Below are 22,401 nucleotides of genomic sequence, written 5' to 3'. Positions count from 1 at the left end.
ATTTATTTTAGTCTTTGCTAGCTTAGCTTTAACCACTGTTTAAACACTGGTAGCATAGTTGTTTACATGAATGTGTCAAATATTAAGTGAATTTCAGCCTCCTTTAGTGCTAATAATACTAGTAAAACCAAGATGCATGAAGCTGAATTTAGTTCTGCTGTGTTACCAGTATAATACCAGTATTCCTCAGGAGTAGAAGTATGTTGGGCTTAGCTTTAAACCTGCAGGGTGAGGATTGAGTGAGGCGACTAGTGGCAGCTATCACATTTGCACCGAACACAAACTAAAAAAAGTAAAATTCAGACAAAACAAGGAACACATTGCTTGAATTACATTAACACTGTATTTCATCTTCCACTGACTGATGTTTATTTCCCTCAGGAGCCTAAGATACCTGAGCTCTTGATCTTCCTTCTGTTTAATAAACCAATTAGAGTATAGTTATAGTAATCCATATGAGATCTTTCATGAGATCTTTCTGTCTGCTCCCACGCTACCCAAATGTTCTCCATTATAGTGTTTATTCAAACTCAAAACTCCCTAGACCTGTATAGAGTTAAGTATTTTAATATTTCACTGCACAGAAAGACTTCATCTTCTGTGTTCTCATTCTGAAACATGAGTTTTGTGGAAAACAAACCATCTTTACTTGTTAATAACAATGGTAAATGAGGAAAGCTGTGCCTTTGGCATTCACCCACTCATAACTGTTTATTAATTGACACATTATTCTACCGTGAGAAAGAGGTAGACATGCACATCTACGGAAGATCTCAGAAATAATTATAATTTAATAAAGATAGTCTGACAAAGAAGATGGAGATGGTTTTATGATCTATTAATAAAGTCAAACTAAGATTTGATCATGTAATCAGTTATAATGACTAATGCATGTAATCTTGTTACTGTGGATATATGCTAATCGAAACAGCAGCAACTCAGTGGTGCTGAAAGGTATATACAGGTCTTATACTGACATGCGCTCCCATCCAGACATCATCTTAAGGGAAGGTCTTGCATATTTCAGCAAGATAATGCTAAACCGCATACTACATCTATTTAAACAGCATGACTTTGTAGAGAAGATGTTAACTCATTCACTGCCAGCCATTTCCAAATCAGGTAACTCCCCACTGCCAGGGTTTTTTGAGCATTTTTACTCATTTTTGAAGAGCCACAGAAAACTGTGTGTTATGATCATATAAATGCTGAACCTACCAAAATGAAGAACAGACTCTCTTCTTTCATCCAAAAAAAAAAGCTTGTTTCTACCATTTTCCATTCTTTAGTAATCAGCTGTAGAAGAGAGGTGGGTTCCACCAAAAATGCCTGTTTTGACCAAAAAAAGGGAGAAAACGAGCTTTTTGTGAAAAATACATTTCAAGCAGAAAAGTGCCTTTGACACTAATATTTCTTGCTTTGTAAATAAATTGTTTTGATAAAACATAACCTTTCTCAGTGTTATTTCTGTTTTATAGAAGTGAAAAACTATTTTACCGGTATATGTTAGAGGTGTCACAAATATATGAAAAAATAAACTTCACTGACAAGCTGCCCGAGGTTGTATTCTAGCCCCTCCCATTGAAAAACGTAATTGACGTCTATAGACGTCAATGGCAGTGAATGAGTTAAGTGCTGAACTGATGTGCCTGCAGTCCAGACCTTTTACCAGTTGAAAGCATTTGACTTATTAGGAAACAAAACAAATGTGACAAAGAATACTTGGGACCTTTAAGCAGCTAGAATCCCGTACTAGACAAGAATGGCACAACATTCCTCTCCATCAACTGGTCTCTTCAGTTCCTACATTTTTATTCACTGTTGTTAAAAAATGCGGGATGGTACACAGTGGTAAACATGACCTTGCCCCAACTTTTTTTTTTAGACCTGTTGCTGCCATCAAATTAAAAAATTAGACAATCTTTTTTGTAAAATTGTTCATTTTATCACTTTAAACATTTGGTATTGTTTTATGTGTTCTGTTGTGAATAAAACGTGGGTTTATGACATTTACGAATTGTTACGTTCTGTGAGGCTGTGGGAGTGTGTGGGTGGGGTGTTTGCCCACTCTCCCCGCCTCCACCCCTCTTGCCGCTCCTACCCCTCTCTGTCTCTCTCACTCTCCTCTCTCCCCAGGACACAGCTGCTGCTGATTAGCCTCGTTTGCCACCTGACTCCAGTCAGCAATCATCCTCTGAGGCTATTTAAACTGGGGATGAGCTGTGAGCAGGGTGGCTTTTTCCTCAGTGGCTCTACGCGGTTCTGTGCTAGATTTTGGACAGACAGCCTCTTTCTGACCAGTGAGCAGACGGGCTTGTGGGCCCTGAGAGTGTCTCCCCGTGGTGGGGAGTAGGGTAGGAAGTGTGGGAAGTGCCTCCTTTTTTATTGTGTTTGTTTGGTAGTCTTCCTGCCTTTCGTGGCTGCGAGCGTTTTCTTTGTTTCTTTGGCGTTGTTGGTAAGACGGCGTTGCCGGCCCTTTAAGTTAATGTTAATGTCGTTTGTAATCCACCTGTACCATTTCGTAATAAAGTTCTATTAATACAGAACAACTCTGTCTGTTTTCCTTTTCATTCTGATTCCGGACTCATTTGTTACTGGTCCCCTCACTCACATGCCTAGACCCCTTCGGGGGGAACGTAACAATGTGGGGGCTCGTCCAGGATATGAATGGAAGGAAAATTGAGTTTTTGTGAGTTGTTTGCCGGTGGCCTGGTTAGTTGTATTGTATCGGCTGCGCTCCCTCTCCAGTTAGCAAAAGGGGAGTGTCTAGCTGAGCGTAAGCTCCTCCTTCAGGCACTCATTTTTTATTTTTCCTTTATTATTTTCGGAGTAATCCCGGGTGGGGATTAGTTCCCTGTCGGGGGTAGGCTTGTCGGTGCTTTGTGCACTTGATGCTTAGCCTTTAAAGTTGCCTCGAGCCTGGTACACTCCAGAAGCTAACTAGGCTAAGATTTTAGTAGGCAGGTCTGGGGAGAGGGTCGGCGGTACTTTTATTTATTGGTTAACCTCTGGCCACACTTTTCCCTCCTGTTTTCTCATTTGTGTATTGGAGGTGGTGCTTCTTTGTTGTTATTGTTAGCCTCAGGTAGTTTTTTGTTTTTAGAGTTGATGGCTACCTTTGATATTGCCGTGTTTAAGAAAAACCCCTCGCTTGTCCAACTGGACGCCTGTAGGAAGAGGGATTTGCATGAGGTGGCATCAGGTTATAGCATTTCTGTTTCCACAGCTCTGCGTAAGGCTGAGCTGAAAGCTGCTCTTGTGTCTGGCTTGGTGGAGAAAGGGATAGTGGCCTTGCCAGTATCTGCCAGTCCACTTGGGCATGGGGCAGCGTCTCAGCCTGTTCCGCAGGCGTCAGCTCAAGCTGTAGGTCCATTGGTGTCGACACCTGTTGATCAGGGGCTGCCTGAGGACAAACCCATGACATTGCCTCGCTTCGAACCCCTCTCCATTGAATCAAGTGAAGGCTCGAAGCAGGATGCTAAGCTCCGTGTACGCCTGGCTCGTCTCCAGTTAGAAAAGGAGGACCGTGAGAGGGAGTTCCAGCTAAAGAAAGAGCTGGAGCTTAGGCGTTTAGACGCAGAGCTTGCTAGAGCCAGAGAGGTCGAATTGAGGAAGGTGGAGGTGGAGGCAGAGACAGCTGTGAGGTTGCGACAGCTGGAACTCCGGCAGGTTTCCCTTCCTCCGACTGCCTCCATTCGTCAGGCAGACACCCCGTTTGACGTAGGGAAAAACAGTCGTCTGGTTCCGATGTTCCGTGACACTGAGGTCGACAGCTACTTCGAGTCGTTTGAACGAATAGCCACGGCCTTGCACTGGCCACGGGATTCATGGGCCATTTTGCTCCAATGTAAGCTGGCGGGTAAGGTTCAAGAAGTTTGTTCCTCGTTGTCAGCTGAGGACAGCTTGGACTATGACAAGCTGAAAAGGGCTATCCTGCTGGCCTATGAGCTGGTCCCAGAAGCCTATAGGCAGCGTTTCCGGGGGTTGAGAAGAGGTCAGGGTCAGTCCTATCTTGATTTCGCCAGGGAAAAAGGTGTTCTTTTTGATCGGTGGTGTGCGGCCTGCAAAGCCACTGACATGGCTTCGATCCGGGAACTAATGCTCATAGAGGAATTTAAGAACTGCATTGCTGAGCGCATCGCGGTATATATTAATGAACAGAAGGTTTCCTCGCTACAGCAGGCTGCGACGCTGGCTGATGAGTTCGCGCTCGTCCATAAAACCAGTGTCAGTAGGTATGACCGGCGCGATGCCCCAGTGAAGGCTAGCGAGGTGCCAGTTGCACAGCACCCAAAGAGTGAGGTACTTGTGTTTCGTCCCAAGGCAGACCGAAAGTGTTTTTTCTGTTTTAAGTCTGGCCACCTGATCGCAGATTGTGAAGCTTACAGACGGAAACAATCAGTCTCGTCTTCACGTAAACCAAAAGGGGTTGGGCTGATTAAAACCATGCCTCCTGTCAGTAGGCCCCCTTCCCCTGAGACCCCGGATGAGTGTTTTAAGCCCTTCATTTTTAAGGGGATAGTTTCGCTTTCTGGTAAGACCGAGGATAAGTGTGAAGTGACCATTCTGCGTGATACTGGTGGCTCACAGTCCCTCATACTAGCTAGTGTGCTTGAATTTAATGAGAAGTCTGACTGTGACTCTAGCATCATTGTAAGAGGTGTTGGGATGAGTTTTGTGCCTGCTCCCCTCCATCGTATCTGGGTACAGAGTGAGCTGGTGAGTGGTTTCTTCTCAGTGGGTGTGCGGCCTTCTCTCCCGATTAATGGGGTGGATTTTATAATGGGAAATGATATCGCGGGTGGGAAAGTTTACCCTACCCCTGAGGTGACCAACAATCCTGTTATAGAGCCTGTGTTAGATGCCCTCAGCCTGCAGCACCCGGATGTGTTCCCGGTGAGCGTTCTGACTCGTTCACGTGCCCAGCAACAAGGTGGGGGGGTTGATTTGTCAGAATCAGTGATCGGCTCTATTCTAGAGAAGGATGTGATGCCCTGCACCGATGAGGGAGATAATGGAGCCTTAGAGTTAGCTCACAGTGTGGTTGAGCCAGCTCCTGTGTCTGGAGCTCCTTTTCTGCTCACCCGGGAAGCACTTGTGAAGGCTCAGAAAGAAGACCCTTCATTAGTTCAGTGTTTTACCGCAGCAGCTCAGGATAAGGGAGGTGAGGGGAGCAAGAGGCAGACATTTTTCGTTTGGGAAGGTTTATTGATGCGCAAGTGGACCCCAAGGCCTGGAGAAGACTGGAGCGTAGTGCGGCAGTTGGTGGTTCCGACCAGTCTGCGGTGGCATGTGCTGCAGTTAGCACATGATCACGCATGGTCAGGTCATTTGGGTGTCACTAAAACATATGACCGTATACTGCAGCATTTCTTTTGGCCGGCAATGAAAGCAGATGTAGTGCAGTTTTGTAACACCTGTCACACTTGCCAGCTTGTGGGTAAACCGAACCAGGCGGTGCCCCCCACCCCCCTACGTCCTATCCCTGCTGTCGGTGAACCTTTTGAGCATATCCTGGTAGACTGTGTTGGCCCCTTACCAAAGACGCGGGCAGGGAATCAGTTCTTGTTAACCATAATGTGTGTGTCCACTCGATACCCAGAGGCGATTCCTCTGCGGAAAATCATGACAGCAAGCATTACCAAAGCACTAGTCAAATTCTTTACCACCTTTGGCCTCCCGAAAACCGTGCAGACAGATCAGGGTACCAATTTCATGTCCAGGGATTTTAATCGGACTCTACGGTCCTTTGGAGTTTCTCATTCTGTGTCTAGTGCTTATCACCCAGAGTCACAAGGTGCACTGGAGCGGTGGCATCAAACTCTCAAGGCGATGTTGAGTAAGTATTGCCACGACACCGGAAAAAGCTGGGATGAAGGGGTCCCTTTTGTATTGTTCGCTATACGTGATGCGAAGCAGGAGTCTTTGGGGTTCAGCCCAGCTACCCTGGTGTTTGGACATGACATGCGGGGTCCGCTAAAGGTGCTGAAGGAGAGTTTTCTCAGTGGTTGTGTGCCTAAAACTACTGTGGTGGAGTTTGTAAAAACATGCAAGGACAGGTGGCAACAGGCTACTTTGTTAGCAAAAGAGGCTCTCTGTGTATCCCAGGCAAACATGAAAAAACGATGTGATCAAAAAGCAGTGGAAAGACAGTTCCAGCCTGGGGACAAAGTTCTTGTGTTGTTGCCCGTGCCCAGTTCTGCCCTCATGGCTCGTTTCTCAGGCCCCTATGTGATAGTGAAAAAAGTGTCTGACACCAACTATATTCTCAACACCCCAGAACGCAGAAGGAAGACTCGCCTATGCCATGTCAACATGTTGAAACCATACCATACCAGAGACACCAGCATGACAGAATCATCAGACACTGCTGGGACGGCTGTCCCCGGTTCAGTCCCTGTTGCCCTGCTAAGTGTTGAAGTTAAGGGTGATGATGATCTGGGTACCCTTTCTGAGGGACAGCAATGTGGGCGGTTGTCAAATTCTGTTTTTTTAGCTAAGGCCGAGGCCAACCTATCTCACCTTCCTCCGTCCCAGTGTAAAGAGGTACTTGACTTGCTGCACTCCTACCTGTCTCTTTTTAGTGACGTACCCTCGCGTACCCACGTTTGTGAGCATGACATTGACGTTGGAGACGCAGTCCCAATCAAGCAGCATGCATATCGTTGCCCCTTCGCCAAACGTGAGGTCATGAAAGAAGAAGTTGAGTACTTAGTAGAAAACGGCTTGGCACAACCTAGTTGTAGCCCCTGGAGCTCCCCATGTCTACTAACACCTAAGTCTGATGGCACACCCCGTTTCTGCACAGATTATCGGAAGGTAAACGCTGTAACGGTCTCTGACTCTTTTCTGCTTCCTCGTATGGAAGACTGCATTGACAGCATCGGCCCTGCCAAATTCATCACCAAACTCGATCTCCTTAAAGGCTACTGGCAGGTGCCTCTCACTCCCAGAGCTTCAGAGATTTCAGCATTTGTCACCCCTGACCACTTCATGCAATACACAGTAATGGCCTTTGGCATGAAAAATGCCCCAGCTACTTTTCAACGACTGATGCAGTTGGTGTTGGGAGATGTGCCCCAGTGCAATGTGTATCTAGATGACGTGGTGCTATACACAGACACATGGGCAGATCATATGTCCCTTCTGAGGACAGTGTTTCAGCGGCTAGCCGAGGCCTCGTTGACCCTCAATCTCGCTAAGTGTGAGTTTGGTAAGGCAACCGTCACTTACCTAGGTAAGCAGGTGGGGTTTGGGCAGGTCCGCCCAGTGGAGGCGAAGGTTGCTGCAATCCTGGACTACCCGAGTCCAGCCACCAGACGGGAACTAAGGCGGTTCCTAGGGATGACCGGATATTACCGGTGTTTCTGTAAGAACTTTTCTGTGGTCGTGACCCCGCTAACCAAACTGTGTAGCCCAAAGGTGCCTTTTGAATGGTCAGTTGAATGCCAGCATGCCTTTGAGTCGGCAAAATCTCTTCTGTGCAGCACCCCTGTATTGGCAGCTCCAAACTTCTCTCGCCCCTTTAAGCTAGAGGTCGATGCCAGTGCCACCGGAGCCGGGGCAGTCCTGCTGCAGGATGATGAGGAAGGTGTGTGCCATCCGGTCTGTTATTTCTCTGCAAAGTTCAAACCCCATCAACTGAACTACTCTACCATAGAGAAGGAAGCCTTAGCTCTGCTTCTAGCTCTGCAGCACTTTGAAGTGTATGTGGGCTCCAGCGCTTCCCCGGTGACCGTGTACACAGACCACAACCCCCTCGTTTTTCTGAACCGGATGTACAATCACAACCAGCGACTGATGCGCTGGGCACTCCTGGCCCAGGATTACAATCTGATGATCATACACAAGAAAGGTACTGACAATATAGTGGCTGATGCACTCTCACGCAGCTCGCAATAGGGTGTTGTTGTTATTGTTGTTGTTGCTGTTGTTGTTGTTTTGGTAGGGCTTCAATGTAAGGGGGGGGGGGAATGTTACGTTCTGTGAGGCTGTGGGAGTGTGTGGGTGGGGTGTTTGCCCACTCTCCCCGCCTCCACCCCTCTTGCCGCTCCTACCCCTCTCTGTCTCTCTCACTCTCCTCTTTCCCCAGGACACAGCTGCTGCTGATTAGCCTCGTTTGCCACCTGACTCCAGTCAGCAATCATCCTCTGAGGCTATTTAAACTGGGGATGAGCTGTGAGCAGGGTGGCTTTTTCCTCAGTGGCTCTACGCGGTTCTGTGCTAGATTTTGGACAGTGAGCAGACGGGCTTGTGGGCCCTGAGAGTGTCTCCCCGTGGTGGGGAGTAGGGTAGGAAGTGTGGGAAGTGCCTCCTTTTTTATTGTGTTTGTTTGGTAGTCTTCCTGCCTTTCGTGGCTGCGAGCGTTTTCTTTGTTTCTTTGGCGTTGTTGGTAAGACGGCGTTGCCGGCCCTTTAAGTTAATGTTGTTTGTAATCCACCTGTACCATTTCGTAATAAAGTTCTATTAATACAGAACAACTCTGTCTGTTTTCCTTTTCATTCTGATTCCGGACTCATTTGTTACTGGTCCCCTCACTCACATGCCTAGACCCCTTCGGGGGGAACGTAACACGAATCATTTCATTATGTTTTATTTACATTTACATATCTTTTCCAAATTTTGGGGAATTGGGACTGTATTTCCTGACGTGGTTATTTCTTAAAACATTTAATTTTACAATAATGGACTACACAGCACTAGGGGTGAGTTTCAGTACACTAGATATCTATCTGAAAGAACTATAACTAAATGTAAGACAGTGATTCCTCCATTGTTGTTTTCTTAAGCGTCATGAGCCAACACAATGTGGAAGAGCTATCAGAACTTTACTCAAACAGAAGCTGATTATCGTGTCAATAGTGTCACAGTCTCAATATAATACAGCCTTAATAATTACTGATGGTTTATTTAGATTGTTTCTCTTCTATTGACTGCTTTTAGCGGACTTGAGTAATTAATTTTTCCAAATCGTCTTTTCTTCCCTCACCACTAAACTGCTTGTTGAAGATTTGCAGGAGGTCTCTTTCAGTTAAAATGAAGTTCTTTCTTTCCACATTTGCTCACAATATATCTTTGCAGATCTTCGAGATGATGGATGCTAAGGCTCGTCAGGACTGCATCAAAGAGATTGATTTACTGAAGGTAAAGTCTGTCAAAGCAAATTATACTCTGGTTGATAATAAGTGAATGAGTGCGAAATTGGGTGGCGGTTACTCAGGAGAAAGACCTCGGGCCTCGGACCGGTACCGGTCCGTGAGTTGTTTGATACCGTTTTGAGGCTCAGGTGTGAAATGTATAGTTTTCATCGGTTTTCAGCGTTATTTTGGTATCGTTTTTATCGTTTACTCTGTTTTCCTGGGTCTTTTCACGTGTGTTATGATTTTCTTTTTTTCGGTACCGGCACTAGTTTTATTTTGTTGTATTTATCCGCGACACCTTAAAGGCCGGTCCATGAAAATATTGTCGGGCATAAACCGGTCCATGGCACAAAAAAGGTTGGGGACCGCTGTGTTAGATAGAAAGTACTTAAGGATACTGTGTTACTAAACCGTGATTTTGTTTGTGAGAGTGTCTAATGACAATGACGTACGAACGTGCGACGTCCATGGTAGCAACACACGTTTAGATCAACAATGGATAATATGGAGTGTGGGAGAGAGTACGACCATGCAGCGTTTAAAGCTTGGAAGTACTGACATTACTTTGAGTTTGATTCCATAAAAAGTGACAAAAACATTAGCGTCCACTGTACACTCTGCGTAGGAAGAAAACTTCTTTCTACAGCGAAAAAAATTAAATTTCAAATCTGAACAAGCACCTAGCATGCTGCCACGGGAATGTGAAATTCAGAGAAACCCCCTGATCCCCCCCACTGACATGACCGCAAACCTCCACCGGCCCCACTCCTGCTAAACAGGTGAAAATAGATTTAAGAGCGACAGGACTCAGTGTCGCTGAATCTTTGATTTAATTTATTTTTTGCTGTGTTTTACTTGCATCTATTTGAAAGAGTGAGTGTAAACATAAAAAAAAGATTTAATTTTATATGCTGGAATAAGCGGAAAATAGGTTTAAATGTTAAACAAATTTCTTCCAGTCAGAGAATGTTGCATATAATTAAATTTTTGCTTGATGCAATGTGCATAGAGTTAAAGGATTAACAAGTTTTAAAAAGAGACTTTTTCATTTGATTCAATTTTATATGAATGATTATGCAGAAAAAATACAATTGGGCTGAAAGGTCTATTGCTTTATTATATATTCATGTTATGTATCATGTTTTTAAAAAGTAACCAAGTAGTAAAGTAACTAATTACTTTTGAAAATAAGTAATCAGTAAATAGCGACTAATTACTTTTTTCAAGTAACTTGACCAACACTGGTGGTCACCCTGCCAGACAGGTAGATGGCATGGACCCAAGTTTGTGAATGCTATAACTTGAGAGTGAGGCAATGTAAGAGTTTCAAGTTCACCATAGGTGTATCTACTAAAAATCTCAGATGTGTTTAAAACTCAGTGACAATGACCTTGGCGAAGGTCACTGAGTTTTCAGGAAATCGTGTGAGGCAGCACAGGATTTTGAAATTAATGGCATTTGATGCCGCCAGTATTTTATTTGTTTGAAACATTTGCATGGACGGCTCTGCTATACACCTTGCTTGTGACAGCTCCGTTGACGCTACCATTTTTCTTTTGTTTGTCCACTGCAGCAGCTGAATCACCCCAATGTAATCAAGTACCTTGATTCTTTTATTGAAGAAAATGAGCTCAACATTGTTCTGGAGCTTGCGGATGCTGGAGATCTGTCCCAGATGATAAAGGTCAGAAAACCCTATGACTCGTTCAAATCTCAGTCAAAGATCAGAGGAAATGTTTTATTGTGAATTCAACAACTCGAGAACGATGCAACATAGGATTTTGAAATTGATGTCATAGGTGTGTTTACTAATAGGCTGAGGGATAGTGCTAGGAGTTGCCAATATTTTTCCACTTCCTTGATTAACTTTTTGTATATAAATGGCCCTGAGTATTCCTGTGATCATTTGAATTTATGCTTGCATTTTGGATACAGTTATTACTTAGTATGTAATTTATCAAATCACATATAAAAATCGATTGTTAATTAATAAGCTCATATATAATAAAAGTCTAAAGAAGTGATTTAAATATTTAAGTGCACATTAATTTCAAATATATAATGGTAAAGACATGAGCTCATTGTTTGTGAAGGTGTTAATAAAGATTTAATGAATATTTGTGTGGCCTCATTTAAAGTGAGGACTATTTTTGCCTTGTAAAGTATTTATAAATAAAGTCTCAGCTATCTTCATTTTACGTCCCCACATGAAAGCTAGGCAAACAGGGTGGAGGACAGTAACAATTTGATCCGGATTGGAATGAAAAGGACACCAGGCAGAGGTGTTTAACACAAAATAAGGCTTTATTATAACCAATAACCATATAAACAGTATCAACAGAAAGAGGCAGCAACACTGCTTTGACAATAAATCAGACAGACCAATCCAAGGAAAAGGAGGCCGCTTCACCTATGTTTGTGTGTGTGTAAAAGCTAGACAAAACACTTAAAGTGCTAGGAATAAAGAGCTGAAAGTGTGTTTATATGATTGAGGGATAGTTAGAGCAATAATATTGTGTCATTGTTCTAACATGTAGAATTAGATTAGTTACACTTCTTCCTTCTTTCTGTTCAGTACTTCAAGAAGAAGAGACGACTTATCCCAGAGAGAACAATTTGGAAATATTTTGTGCAACTCTGCAGCGCTCTGGAGCACATGCATTCACGCAGAGTAATGCACCGTGGTAAACAACTCCACTTTGCATTTTTACCATGCACACCTCATCTCCATTGCCATCATTATGCTGATGTAGTTAATCTGCTCAAACACCTCAGTTGTTGTGCATTCATATCTTCCTAACCTTCTTTCTTTTGTCAGTCAAAATTAAAATACAAGGAACTGATATGTACAGGTGTATCCAGCAATTGGGAATAATAACATGTTACATGGTGTTAAAATAAAAAGAATCTCTTTCCAAAGGAAAAAACAATTTGCAAAATGTTGGATCCTGTTGTTATTTGCACGCCCAAAACTATTTTGGTATGGAGTTTGTATTTTAATACTGTGGTACTTGCCAGGTTGGAAAAGATTTAGGCCAAAAAGCAGAATCTGATTGTCAGAGAAGTTGTGATTTTTATATTGATAATGATGCTTTCCATTAAAATTAAAAAAGAAAATCACAGTAAGGTGTCAGTTTCACTGAAAATCAGATTATGCTTTTTGGCCTACCTAAATCTTTTTAAATCTGATTTTCAAAGAAATTGTGATTTTGTTTTTCTATTTTAATGGAAAGTATTGTTAAATAGAAAAATAACAGCACAGACCAAACATTTCTAATATCCCCCCAAAACCAAGCAAAGTTGAATTGGTTTGTGACGTAATTACAGCAGTTTTCACTGGACGCGGTAAATGTTGGAGCTGTAACTTGTCTGTAAACAGGAAACGGCATGGTTCTTTCTCAAAATTGAATTAGCCGTAAGCACACCTCTCATAGTTGCAGGAAATCAACTACTGTGTGTAGAGTGTATATAATGTCACTATATTCTTGGGTTTAGAACAGAATTGCAGTGTATTTGCAATGAATGTCAATGTGTGCATGTGTTTAAACCAGATATCAAGCCAGCCAACGTGTTTATAACAGCCACCGGGGAGGTAAAACTGGGAGACCTTGGACTAGGACGCTTCTTCAGTTCCAAGACCACTGTAGCACATTCTTTAGGTGACGCACACACACAACACACGTTTATGCACAATTTCTATGTTGTGCATAATTTTCTGTCAGATCAGCTCTTGATTCAGGCATGCAGATCATATAGAACACAGAATTAAATATTTTAGTGACGAAAATGGAAACTGTGTAAAACAAAAATCTAAACAAAGATATCTTGGGGGTGTGGTAATAAAAAAATAAACAATTCACTGTCGTATGTGTTTTCCTACTATAAGGTTTAACACTTAAACTACTGCATAAATAGTGTTTTCATCTTTTTCATTTATGCACAAAATGACAAGTCTGTTGTTTTCTGTGTGTCAGTGGGAACACCTTACTACATGTCACCCGAGAGAATCCATGAGAATGGCTACAATTTTAAGTCAGATATCTGGTCCCTGGGCTGTCTTCTGTATGAGGTAGGTCCAAAGACACTTTGACTTTTTCATTGTGTTTATAGTGAATGATTCAACAGAAAATGACTTTCTTACCCTGGAAAAAAGAAAACCAAGCTTGTGGTGCCTGTTGGCTGATTAGTGCCAGGGTGCTCGGCGGAAATGTAAATAAAAAAAAAAAAAAACGTTTCAACTTTAAACCCAGAGGTGGGATCTTATAAATAAGCTTAAACATTTTCTTTTATTTACACTTCCGCCAAGCACCCTGGCACGAGAATAGAGACCTCTCTGAACACCACAATGTTACTTGAACTCTGGTCAGGAATAATATTTCACTTGTAGGTAGTGCCAACCAAGCTAATTCATTTTTCTTCTTTCCTTATCCCTTATCCCTCTTTGCTCCAGATGGCTGCACTGCAGAGTCCATTTTATGGGGACAAGATGAACCTTCTGTCCCTCTGTCAGAAGATAGAGCAGTGTGATTACCCCCCTCTCCCCACGGACCATTACTCTGATAAGGTAAAGTAATACAAAGCCACGTTTGGTTTTGATTTGAATTTGAGTTTCATTAACTTTTTGGTTTATTATGTTGCTAGTTTTATTTTTCTGTTTGGCAAAAAAGGTGTACAGAGCCTCGCAGGGGCCATATGAAGAATACATAGGTCCTTATATTGAGCGCTTGAAAAGCTATTCCATGAAAGCTAATACAGTTTGTTTCAACATGTTAGTTGTTCACACAAGATAAGTGAATATATGGAGAGGGAGCCTACCTTCTCCACTCGCACTGATATTGGTAAACTTGGACAGATAATCATAGATTTGACCTTCCCTGATAACACACAAGCGCAATGCTGTTGAAACAGTGGCTCATTCCAGTCATTGTAAGTTAAAAGGTTTAGACAGCATAATGTGTGGTATTTTGCAATATAAAGAAAGTACTATATTTGCCCTTGCATTTCTTTCTGTGTCTGTGGTCTTACTGACCACAGAAAGTGCTTTAGCTACAAGCCACATTTAATACATTCATACAGTGTAATATTTTTTAAACTTTAAACACAACCTCATAACTTTGGTTAATTTAGTATACCAGTTAACCTAAGGTGCATAACTTTGGACTGTGAGAGGCAGGCACAGGGAGAGTATGTATAATCGACACTGAAAGCAGTCTAGGGCGTCACAAGATGATGAGCGTGGAGAATAGCGTGCGCTGCTGCATCTCGACTGTGCCTATAAAATTATGTTTAGCATGACTGAACAATTCTGAGAACATGGCCTGTGGGTAAAGTGAACTCTCAAGTCCTACTTTACTACTACTTACTTTAGCTCCTTCTCTGAATGTGGTGATTTTTGTTCTGTAAAATAGCCCTGAAGCATGTGTCCTTTTGCTTACACCAATTTATGCACAGCGTAGTTTGTTTTGTTTTGTTTTTTTGTTTTTTAAAAGCTGAAATAACAGCCTCATGCTTTTTGCAGCTGCGTGACCTGGTCAGCATGTGCATCAACCCAGACCCGGACCAGAGGCCTGACATTGTCTTTGTGCTGCAGTTTGCAAAACAGATGCACATGTGGACTTCCAGCACCTGAGTGACACTTTCAAGCCCTCTTCTCTGCTCAATTTGAGGCTTTCCACTTACTATGTGCCTGTCCTTGCAGAAGCAAGTTTGCCCTTACCTCATCTTAGCAGACTATAACCTTGGAAATACTGTGATGTATCTTTTCAGTCATGGAAGATGTGAAGAGGTACATGGGTATACTCACGGAAAACAAAAGTGAGAGGTAACCGTATGTCTGCCTGTTTCTTTAGCTGAGAACATAGCCAAAAGAGCTGTGTCTCCCTCTGATGACAGATTCCTCAAATAAGAGTTGCATTCCCAGTTCAACCGTGTCTTCCTGTGTAGTAGGGCTGGGCAGTTTGAATATTTGTCATGTCGTCTACTATAATCATATCATACATGTTTTTATACATTGTAAAGTACCTCATTTAGTGTTCAAAATGGACAGCTAATAAATGCCTATTCTCAGAAAAAAACAACAACGAAAGAATGCAGGGGAAACTGAAATTGAAGTGAAATCATAAAATAAAAATAGTTTTATGATCAGATGAAGCGTAGCTAGTTAATATTGCCTTTTACAAACAGTGGAGAGCTCAGTTAGCACTTCTGGAATATAAATATAGATAAATCTCACACAGGTTATTCTATTTAAGCTGCTTGGGCCTTGCTGCTCGTTGCAACCCATCTCCAACTCCTTTTTTTCATCTTATTCTTATGTGAAATAATCAGTGCTTGCGTGTTGGCACTGATGCCTGATCTGTTTGTGCTGAAAACCTTTTAAGGTTTTTGTTGTGGGAAAGGCAGGAGGTCATCCACGAATAAGGCCAGAAATTGAAAATGACTCCAAATGGAATAACAATCCTATTTTAACTGAGAAGTTCCTGACAGAACTGTGGCTGAAAGCTTAAAGAAGTAGCCAGGTTTATGGGATTATTCAATAATCACTTATAATAATGCTTTCTCATGGATGTCACATTCATTCACCTGTGGACAAGCAGCTGAGCACCCACAGTGTTTCTGCCTTTTCTGATTCAGTATATTCTCTAAGTCTATGAAAGCCCTAAGAACAATTTGGGAAGTTTTCTTAAGGGCAGTTCTCCATCATGTAGTGATTTATACATTTTCCCTGCTTAAAGACCTGGTGAAGGATCAAATCTTGTTAGGGTTGCATCCAGTGTATAAATTTGTGAAATCAAATATGTGGAGCTGTCTGTTGTGCAAACCCCCTATGAATGAAGAAGCAGTCAAAAGAAGATGTTGCTTCTGACTGAGGACAGTTTGTCATGTATGTATCTAAAGGTTGCCACCAGTGGCTCAAATCTGAAAGTGAACTTACATATTCATAGAACTTTCCAATCATATGTTGAGCTTTAAAGACTGAGTTACCACTGAATTTCTTGGATCAAGCCTTGTGAAGTCAAATGTGGCCGTATTTTAATTTTATGAGTTGGGAAATCATGTTGTGTCCACCTTATAAATCTCACTTTACTCTCCTTTTATCTGTGCTTTGGTTTCCACAGGTTTCAAAAAGAAACATTTGAAGCTGTTTCAGTTCCCCACTGTGTTCACATGCTGGTCTGTTATCCTCAGCGTCTTAAAGCTTTACTACTTTACAAGTAGTTAAGTTCTGTCAGTCAATACCCAAGTTCCTGTTAAGACTACATTTGATTTAGTTGGTTTAATTTGCGTTGTCACATTAAAACTGATGGAACAATAGAATCAAGAATCAGATGATGGTGAAAGACAAATGTTGTGTTGCTGGGAGGAGCAGTCATGGAACTGTGAGAACTTATTTAACTCCATCCTGTTAAATTTTGTTTATATCACATTCTGTCAGCCCTGCAAACCAAAGACATAGAACAAAGGTGACTAAATGAAAAATACAAGTTATAAATGACTACCAAACTGCACTGATAATTGGCTGAAAGTATAAAATCGGCTCTGGCTGAACCTCTGAAATCTCAGAATTTACAAAAAAACAAAACAAATACATCATCATGTGCCCAATTGGCATTCACCACAGAGCACCACATAGGGCACCCATTTAGTTCACAAATGAAACAGGTTCACAGTGAACAATGTGACAGGCATGAATAGGTCTAGATGGTGGCAGACCTGTCAGTTCTGATATTCTCTGCTGAATTCCAGTTGAGCCACATGATAATTGTGAGTGAGCAGTAAAAGAAATTGGCTCTAATGCCATTAATTGCCTAAATGTTTCTTTGTGTTGTTGCTCGGTCACTGTGAACTGAATAGCCATATGTGCTCCACCACATAAACTCAAAAACCTTACCAGCCCCAATCAGCTCCATAGATAATTATATTTAGAGATCTGGAGTTTGTTTGTGTTTTTATTATTATTATTATTATTAAATGTTTACATTTTGCATATCTGCAGTTTTGGGAAAGAAAAAGTGCTTCATGCCACAGTTTGAGTAAAGGAGAACAAATCAAACACACACAGAAATTAATCTGGAATTGATACTGTCGTGGTGAGTGTTGCTCCAGTGGTGTTGTAGTTTTGTGTTGATTGTATGAGAATGCAGTCATGGTCTGCTTCTAATTTATAAATTTGGACCAATCTTGCTGTGAAACTGTAAACACCATAAACATTAGATGCTGTGAAAATGAATGAATGAATGAATTGCGCGATGTTTTTGAAATACATGTATTAGATGCACAGAGTGAGAGCTTACCGTTTTCATCTTGTTTAAATAACTTGTATCTTCATCTTCCATCTACCATGCTTATCAATAGTCTCCAAAGCATTGTGCCATTATGTTTATGTTGACTGTGCTTTTCTGTGCAAAGTGATATTAAATTCAGTTCAGTCATATTTCTTTTGATGTAAAGCTTTGCTTTTAACTTAATCACACTGAAACCTGCAGCAGATTTCAATGTGAGGATGAATATGTTTGCTGTAGGTGAATTAAATTTTTTTTTAAAAATATGTTGGTTTAAATTCATCAACATCCCTCATTCATAACTGTCAGAATCCTGAAAACACGAGTTTGCTAGAGTAGCAACAATCTTTCATGGTAGCTAATCAAGACTTTGCTATAATTTTCTTGAATATCTTCCTTTATCCTTCAGCGCCCTAACAGGTACACACACAAGTTTTGTAGTTTATTATCGTTTAGACCCGGAGTTTACCCAGTTTCTGTCTGATCTTTGAGACTTTTTGTCTGAAAATTAAATTAATATCTTGAAATATTTTTATATTATTTTAGGGTTTTTAGCCTTACTTCAGAAAGTGACTTGAGGCAACTGTTGTTGAGATTTGGCGTTATATAAATTGAATTGAGCTGAACCTAAATGAATATAGGAAAATCCACAATTGTCACGGGAATTGTCATTACAGTAATGATAAAAACTTGTTTTCTAGTTTGGTGTCTTTGACTCCAGTAGGCATACATGTAGTATGCCTAATTTTGATTTGACTTGACGAAACAGTCCTTAAGGTATGATGTGATGTCTGGCACCAAGATGTTTGCAAGAGATCCTTACGTCCTGTAAGTTGTGAGGTGAGGGCTTCATGAATTTAACTTATTTTGCCTAGCACATCCCACAGATCCTCATTTGGATTGAAATCTGGAGAATTTGGAGGTCAACACCTCAGTCCTCAAAGTTGTTCTCAAACCAATCCTGGACCATTTTTGCATTTGCTTTATGCCAGGGTGCGTTATCTTGCTGAAGGAAGCCACAGCTGTCAGGGAACGCCATTTCCATGAAAGCATGTAGATGCTTTGCAGCAATGATTAGGTAGGTGGCACACACGGGGAAGAGAAAATGTGGCTGATCAGACAAGATTATGTGTTTTTGTTGCTCCCTGCTCGAAGTTCTGTTGCTCGCATGCCCATTGTTGGCGGTGGACGGGCCGGCATGGGTCTGTGGTTATGCAGCCAACAAACTATGATGCACTGTGTATTTTTACACATTTCTATCAGACCTGACAATAAATTTTAAGTGATTTGAGCTACAATAACTCTTCTGTTGGATCAGACCACATGGGGCAGCTTACATTTCCAATGTGCATCAGTGAGCCCCATGACCCTGAACTGGTTCACCACTGTTCCTTTCTCTGACCACTTTTGATAGATACTGATCAACTTATTGTTGAATGCCTGAGCCAATCCTAGATGCCGTAGAGCAAAAGGTGGGATACTTCCTGGTCGCAGGACTAACACAGAGAGACAGACAACCATTCCTTACTACGACCAATTTAGAGGCTTCAATTAACCTAGCCCCACAAACTGCATGCCTTTGGGCTGTGGGAGTAAGCTGGAGAACCAAGAGAAAAGCCACTCAGATGGGGAGAATATGCAATACATAAAGGTCCCAAGGAGATGGTGGATTTGAACCCAAGACCTGGCAATAGTGCTACTTTCTCACTGTGCTGGCCCTTACTAGTTTTTAAAATGATTTGATTGATTGATTGATTGATTGATTGGTAATTTATTTCAACATGTGAACAATATACAAGTACATTTAGAAAAGAAATAAGAGAGAAAAAAAATACTATACAAATTACATACAAAAAACCATTCTGATTAATTTACATGTTGAAAGGGAGTGGGAAGAAGTATACACTTATTTAATCCCACCCCTTTGCCATAAATTATCAGTGAATATTTAGTCAGCTTCCTTACTGATATAATTTGTAATAAAAATAGTGAACAGATTTCTGATATACTATATACTATAATATCACATCATGAATTTTTTGTTTGTTTGTTTGTTTTTAAATAGAGACATTCACTTAATTTAAATATTTTCCTTTTCTTTATAGATCGAGAAGATCATATTTTTATAACTCTTTTTGAACAGTTTTATGTTTGGACATTGCTTTAATTCCATATTCAGACTGTTCCATAGTTTCACTCCATGAACAGAAACACAAAAGCCTTTTCTTGTAGTACGTACCTTCATTGTTTTGAAGTTACAAAAACCCCTTAAATTATAACTTCCTTCTTTCAAAAAAAACATACTCTGAATATTACCTGGCAGTTCTTTATTTTTTGCTTTGAATAGAATTTGTGCTGTTTGGAATTTCACTATATCGTCAATTTTCAATATTTCAGACTGCAAAAATAGTGAGTTTGTATGTTCCCTATAACCTGCATTGTGGATGATTCGAATTGCTTTTTTTTGAAGAGTAAAAAGTGAATGTAATGTGGTTTTATAGTTATTGCCCCAGACCTCTGCACAATAGCTTAAGTATGGTGAAACCAGTGAACAGTAGAGAATATGAAGTGATGTTCTGTCGAATACCTGTTTTGCCTTGTTTAGTACTGCAATGCTTCGTGATACTTTGGAATGAATATATCTTACGTGAGCTCTCCAGTTAAGTTTTTCATCTATTATTACCCCCAGAAATTTATTTTCACTGACTCTTTCAATATCAACACCATTTATTTGAATCTTTGCATTTGTATTTAAACTACTATTTCCAAATAACATCAGTTTAGATTTATTCAAATTTAATGATAATTTGTTTTTATCAAGCCAGAACTTCACTTTACTTATTTCATTAGTCATATCCTCCAATAAATTCTGCAGATCATCACCAGAGCAAAAAATGTTTGTATCGTCAGCAAAGAGAACCATTTTTAATACTTTGGACACTTTACAGATGTCGTTAATGTACAAGTTGAAGAATTTTGGACACAAAACTGACCCTTGGGGTACACCACAAGCAATGTCCATACATAAGGAGCAACCACCATTTATTTTCACAAACTGCTTTCTGTCACTTAAATAACTCCGGACCCAATCTAAAACTACCCCTCTGACACCATAACGTTCCAGTTTTCTTATTAATATATCATGATCTATAGTGTCAAATGCCTTTGTCAAGTCTATGAATAACCCAGCCACATATTGCTTTTTGTCTATGGAATTTGTGATGTATTCTATTGAATCTAATAGTGCCGATGATGTTGATCTGCTTGATCTGAATCCGTACTGACTCTCAGTGAGTAGTTTATGTTTATCTATAAATTTTTCCAGTCTGTTTTTAAACAGTTTTTCAAGAACTTTTGAGAATTGAGGTAGTAAAGAGACAGGCCTGTAGTTTGTGAAATGGTGTTTGTTTCCAGATTTGTATAGAGGTATAACTTTTGCTATTTTCATTCTGTCTGGAAATCGACCAGTTTGAAATGATAAATTACAGATGTATGTAAATGGTTTTATAATAGCCTCAATGACTCTTTTAACCACTATCATATCAATATCATTACAATCCAAAGATTTGTGATTTTTACATTTTTTGACAATTTCAAGAACTTCATTTTCATCAACGGCTGTGAGAAACATAGAATATGGATTTCTGTCAATCAGTGTATCGGGTTTTTCCTGTGCTTTCCCAGGATGAGTGATTGTTCTTGCTAAATTTGGTCCAGCAGTTACAAAGAATTCATTGAGACTATTTGCCACAACATCCATATTGTATTCTTCATGGTCATTACAAATGAAATACTTGGGATAGTTCTTTTGTCCAGTCCCACATTTTATAACACTGTTCAGGATTTCCCATAATCTTTTATTATTATTTCTATTTATATCTAATTGCTTCTTATAGTATTCCTTTTTACTAAATCTAAGTATATTAGTTAACCTATTTTTATATCTTTTGTATCTGATTTCAGCATCTTTAGTTCTCGTTCTTAAGAACTCTCTGTATAGAGCATTTTTCTTTATACATGCATTTTGCAGACTTTTTGTTATCCATGGACAGTCCATATATTTCTGTTTCCTACTATATTGCTTTATTGGACAGTTGGTATTGTACAGTAATGTAAATATTCTAAGGAATTTATTATAAGCACTATTAACGTCCTGTTCCTGATATACTTCACCCCAGTTTTCCTTCAATAAATCTTTTTTAAATGCATTCATTCTTTCTTCTGTTCTTACTCGTCTGTACTCTTTTTTACTGTCCATTTTATTGATCTTGTAATTCCTATCATAGATTGTAAAAATTGGAAGATGGTCACTTATGTCGTTAATCAGGAGTCCACTTACAGTCTTATTTTCAATGTCATTTGTAAAAATGTTGTCTATGAGAGTTGCACAATGTGATGTAATCCTGGTAGGTCTAGTAATTTTAGGGAATAGGTTCATACAGTGCATTGTGTTTATAAATTCCTCAGTGGTTTTATGTTTATTTGGGTTTAGCAAATCAATTTTGAATTCTCCACAAATGAAAACTTTTTTGCGAGCTATTTCAATAAATGTTTCTTCTATCCAGTCTTTAAATGTCTCAATACTACTACCTGGAGCTCTGTATATACAGCTAATGAGCACATTTTTACTTTTTTCTTTACAAATTTCAACTGTAATACATTCTAGTACATTATCTTTTTTTTTTTTTTTTTCTTCCGCCTGTCCCATTTGGTTCTTTAGCCATCAGAATTGTTGTCTGAAGACCAACAAGGATACCCAATGGATTTACTTTGCCAAATGGATCATCGTGGCATTGCCGTATTGGTCCATTTGGTCGATCTTTGTTTTTATTATTTATTATATTTTATTTTCAGATGTTACAGATGGGACAGACATGAGTGAGAGATAGGAAAGGGAGAAAGAAAGAGGAAGGAAAGGAAAAACAGAAGGGGAGAGGGACAGTGAGAAAGGGGGGGAGAAAAAAAAATCTCCTGGATCA

General features: G+C 40.4%; 1 protein-coding gene across 2 annotated transcripts in view; it reads left to right on the top strand.

Moving 5' to 3' along the window:
* nek6 (NIMA-related kinase 6) overlaps positions 1 to 21,630 on the top strand; it is a 31,462-nt gene extending 9,832 nt beyond the window's left edge. For both annotated transcript variants that reach the window (XM_004564648.5, XM_004564649.6), the window contains exons 4-10: positions 9,082 to 9,144; positions 10,714 to 10,824; positions 11,716 to 11,824; positions 12,692 to 12,799; positions 13,115 to 13,209; positions 13,591 to 13,704; positions 14,659 to 21,630. In XM_004564648.5, coding sequence (XP_004564705.1) covers positions 9,082 to 9,144; positions 10,714 to 10,824; positions 11,716 to 11,824; positions 12,692 to 12,799; positions 13,115 to 13,209; positions 13,591 to 13,704; positions 14,659 to 14,769 — 711 coding nt within the window. In that variant the 3' untranslated portion in view covers positions 14,770 to 21,630. The remainder of the gene's footprint in view (positions 1 to 9,081; positions 9,145 to 10,713; positions 10,825 to 11,715; positions 11,825 to 12,691; positions 12,800 to 13,114; positions 13,210 to 13,590; positions 13,705 to 14,658) is intronic.
* The last annotated feature ends 771 nt before the right edge of the window (positions 21,631 to 22,401 follow it).

The sequence above is a fragment of the Maylandia zebra genome, linkage group LG7, assembly GCF_041146795.1.
Source record: "Maylandia zebra isolate NMK-2024a linkage group LG7, Mzebra_GT3a, whole genome shotgun sequence".
In the NCBI taxonomy this organism is placed as follows: Eukaryota; Metazoa; Chordata; class Actinopteri; order Cichliformes; family Cichlidae; genus Maylandia; species Maylandia zebra.
Note: the sequence above shows the minus strand (reverse complement) of the source record. Positions and strands in the feature narration are given on the sequence as shown.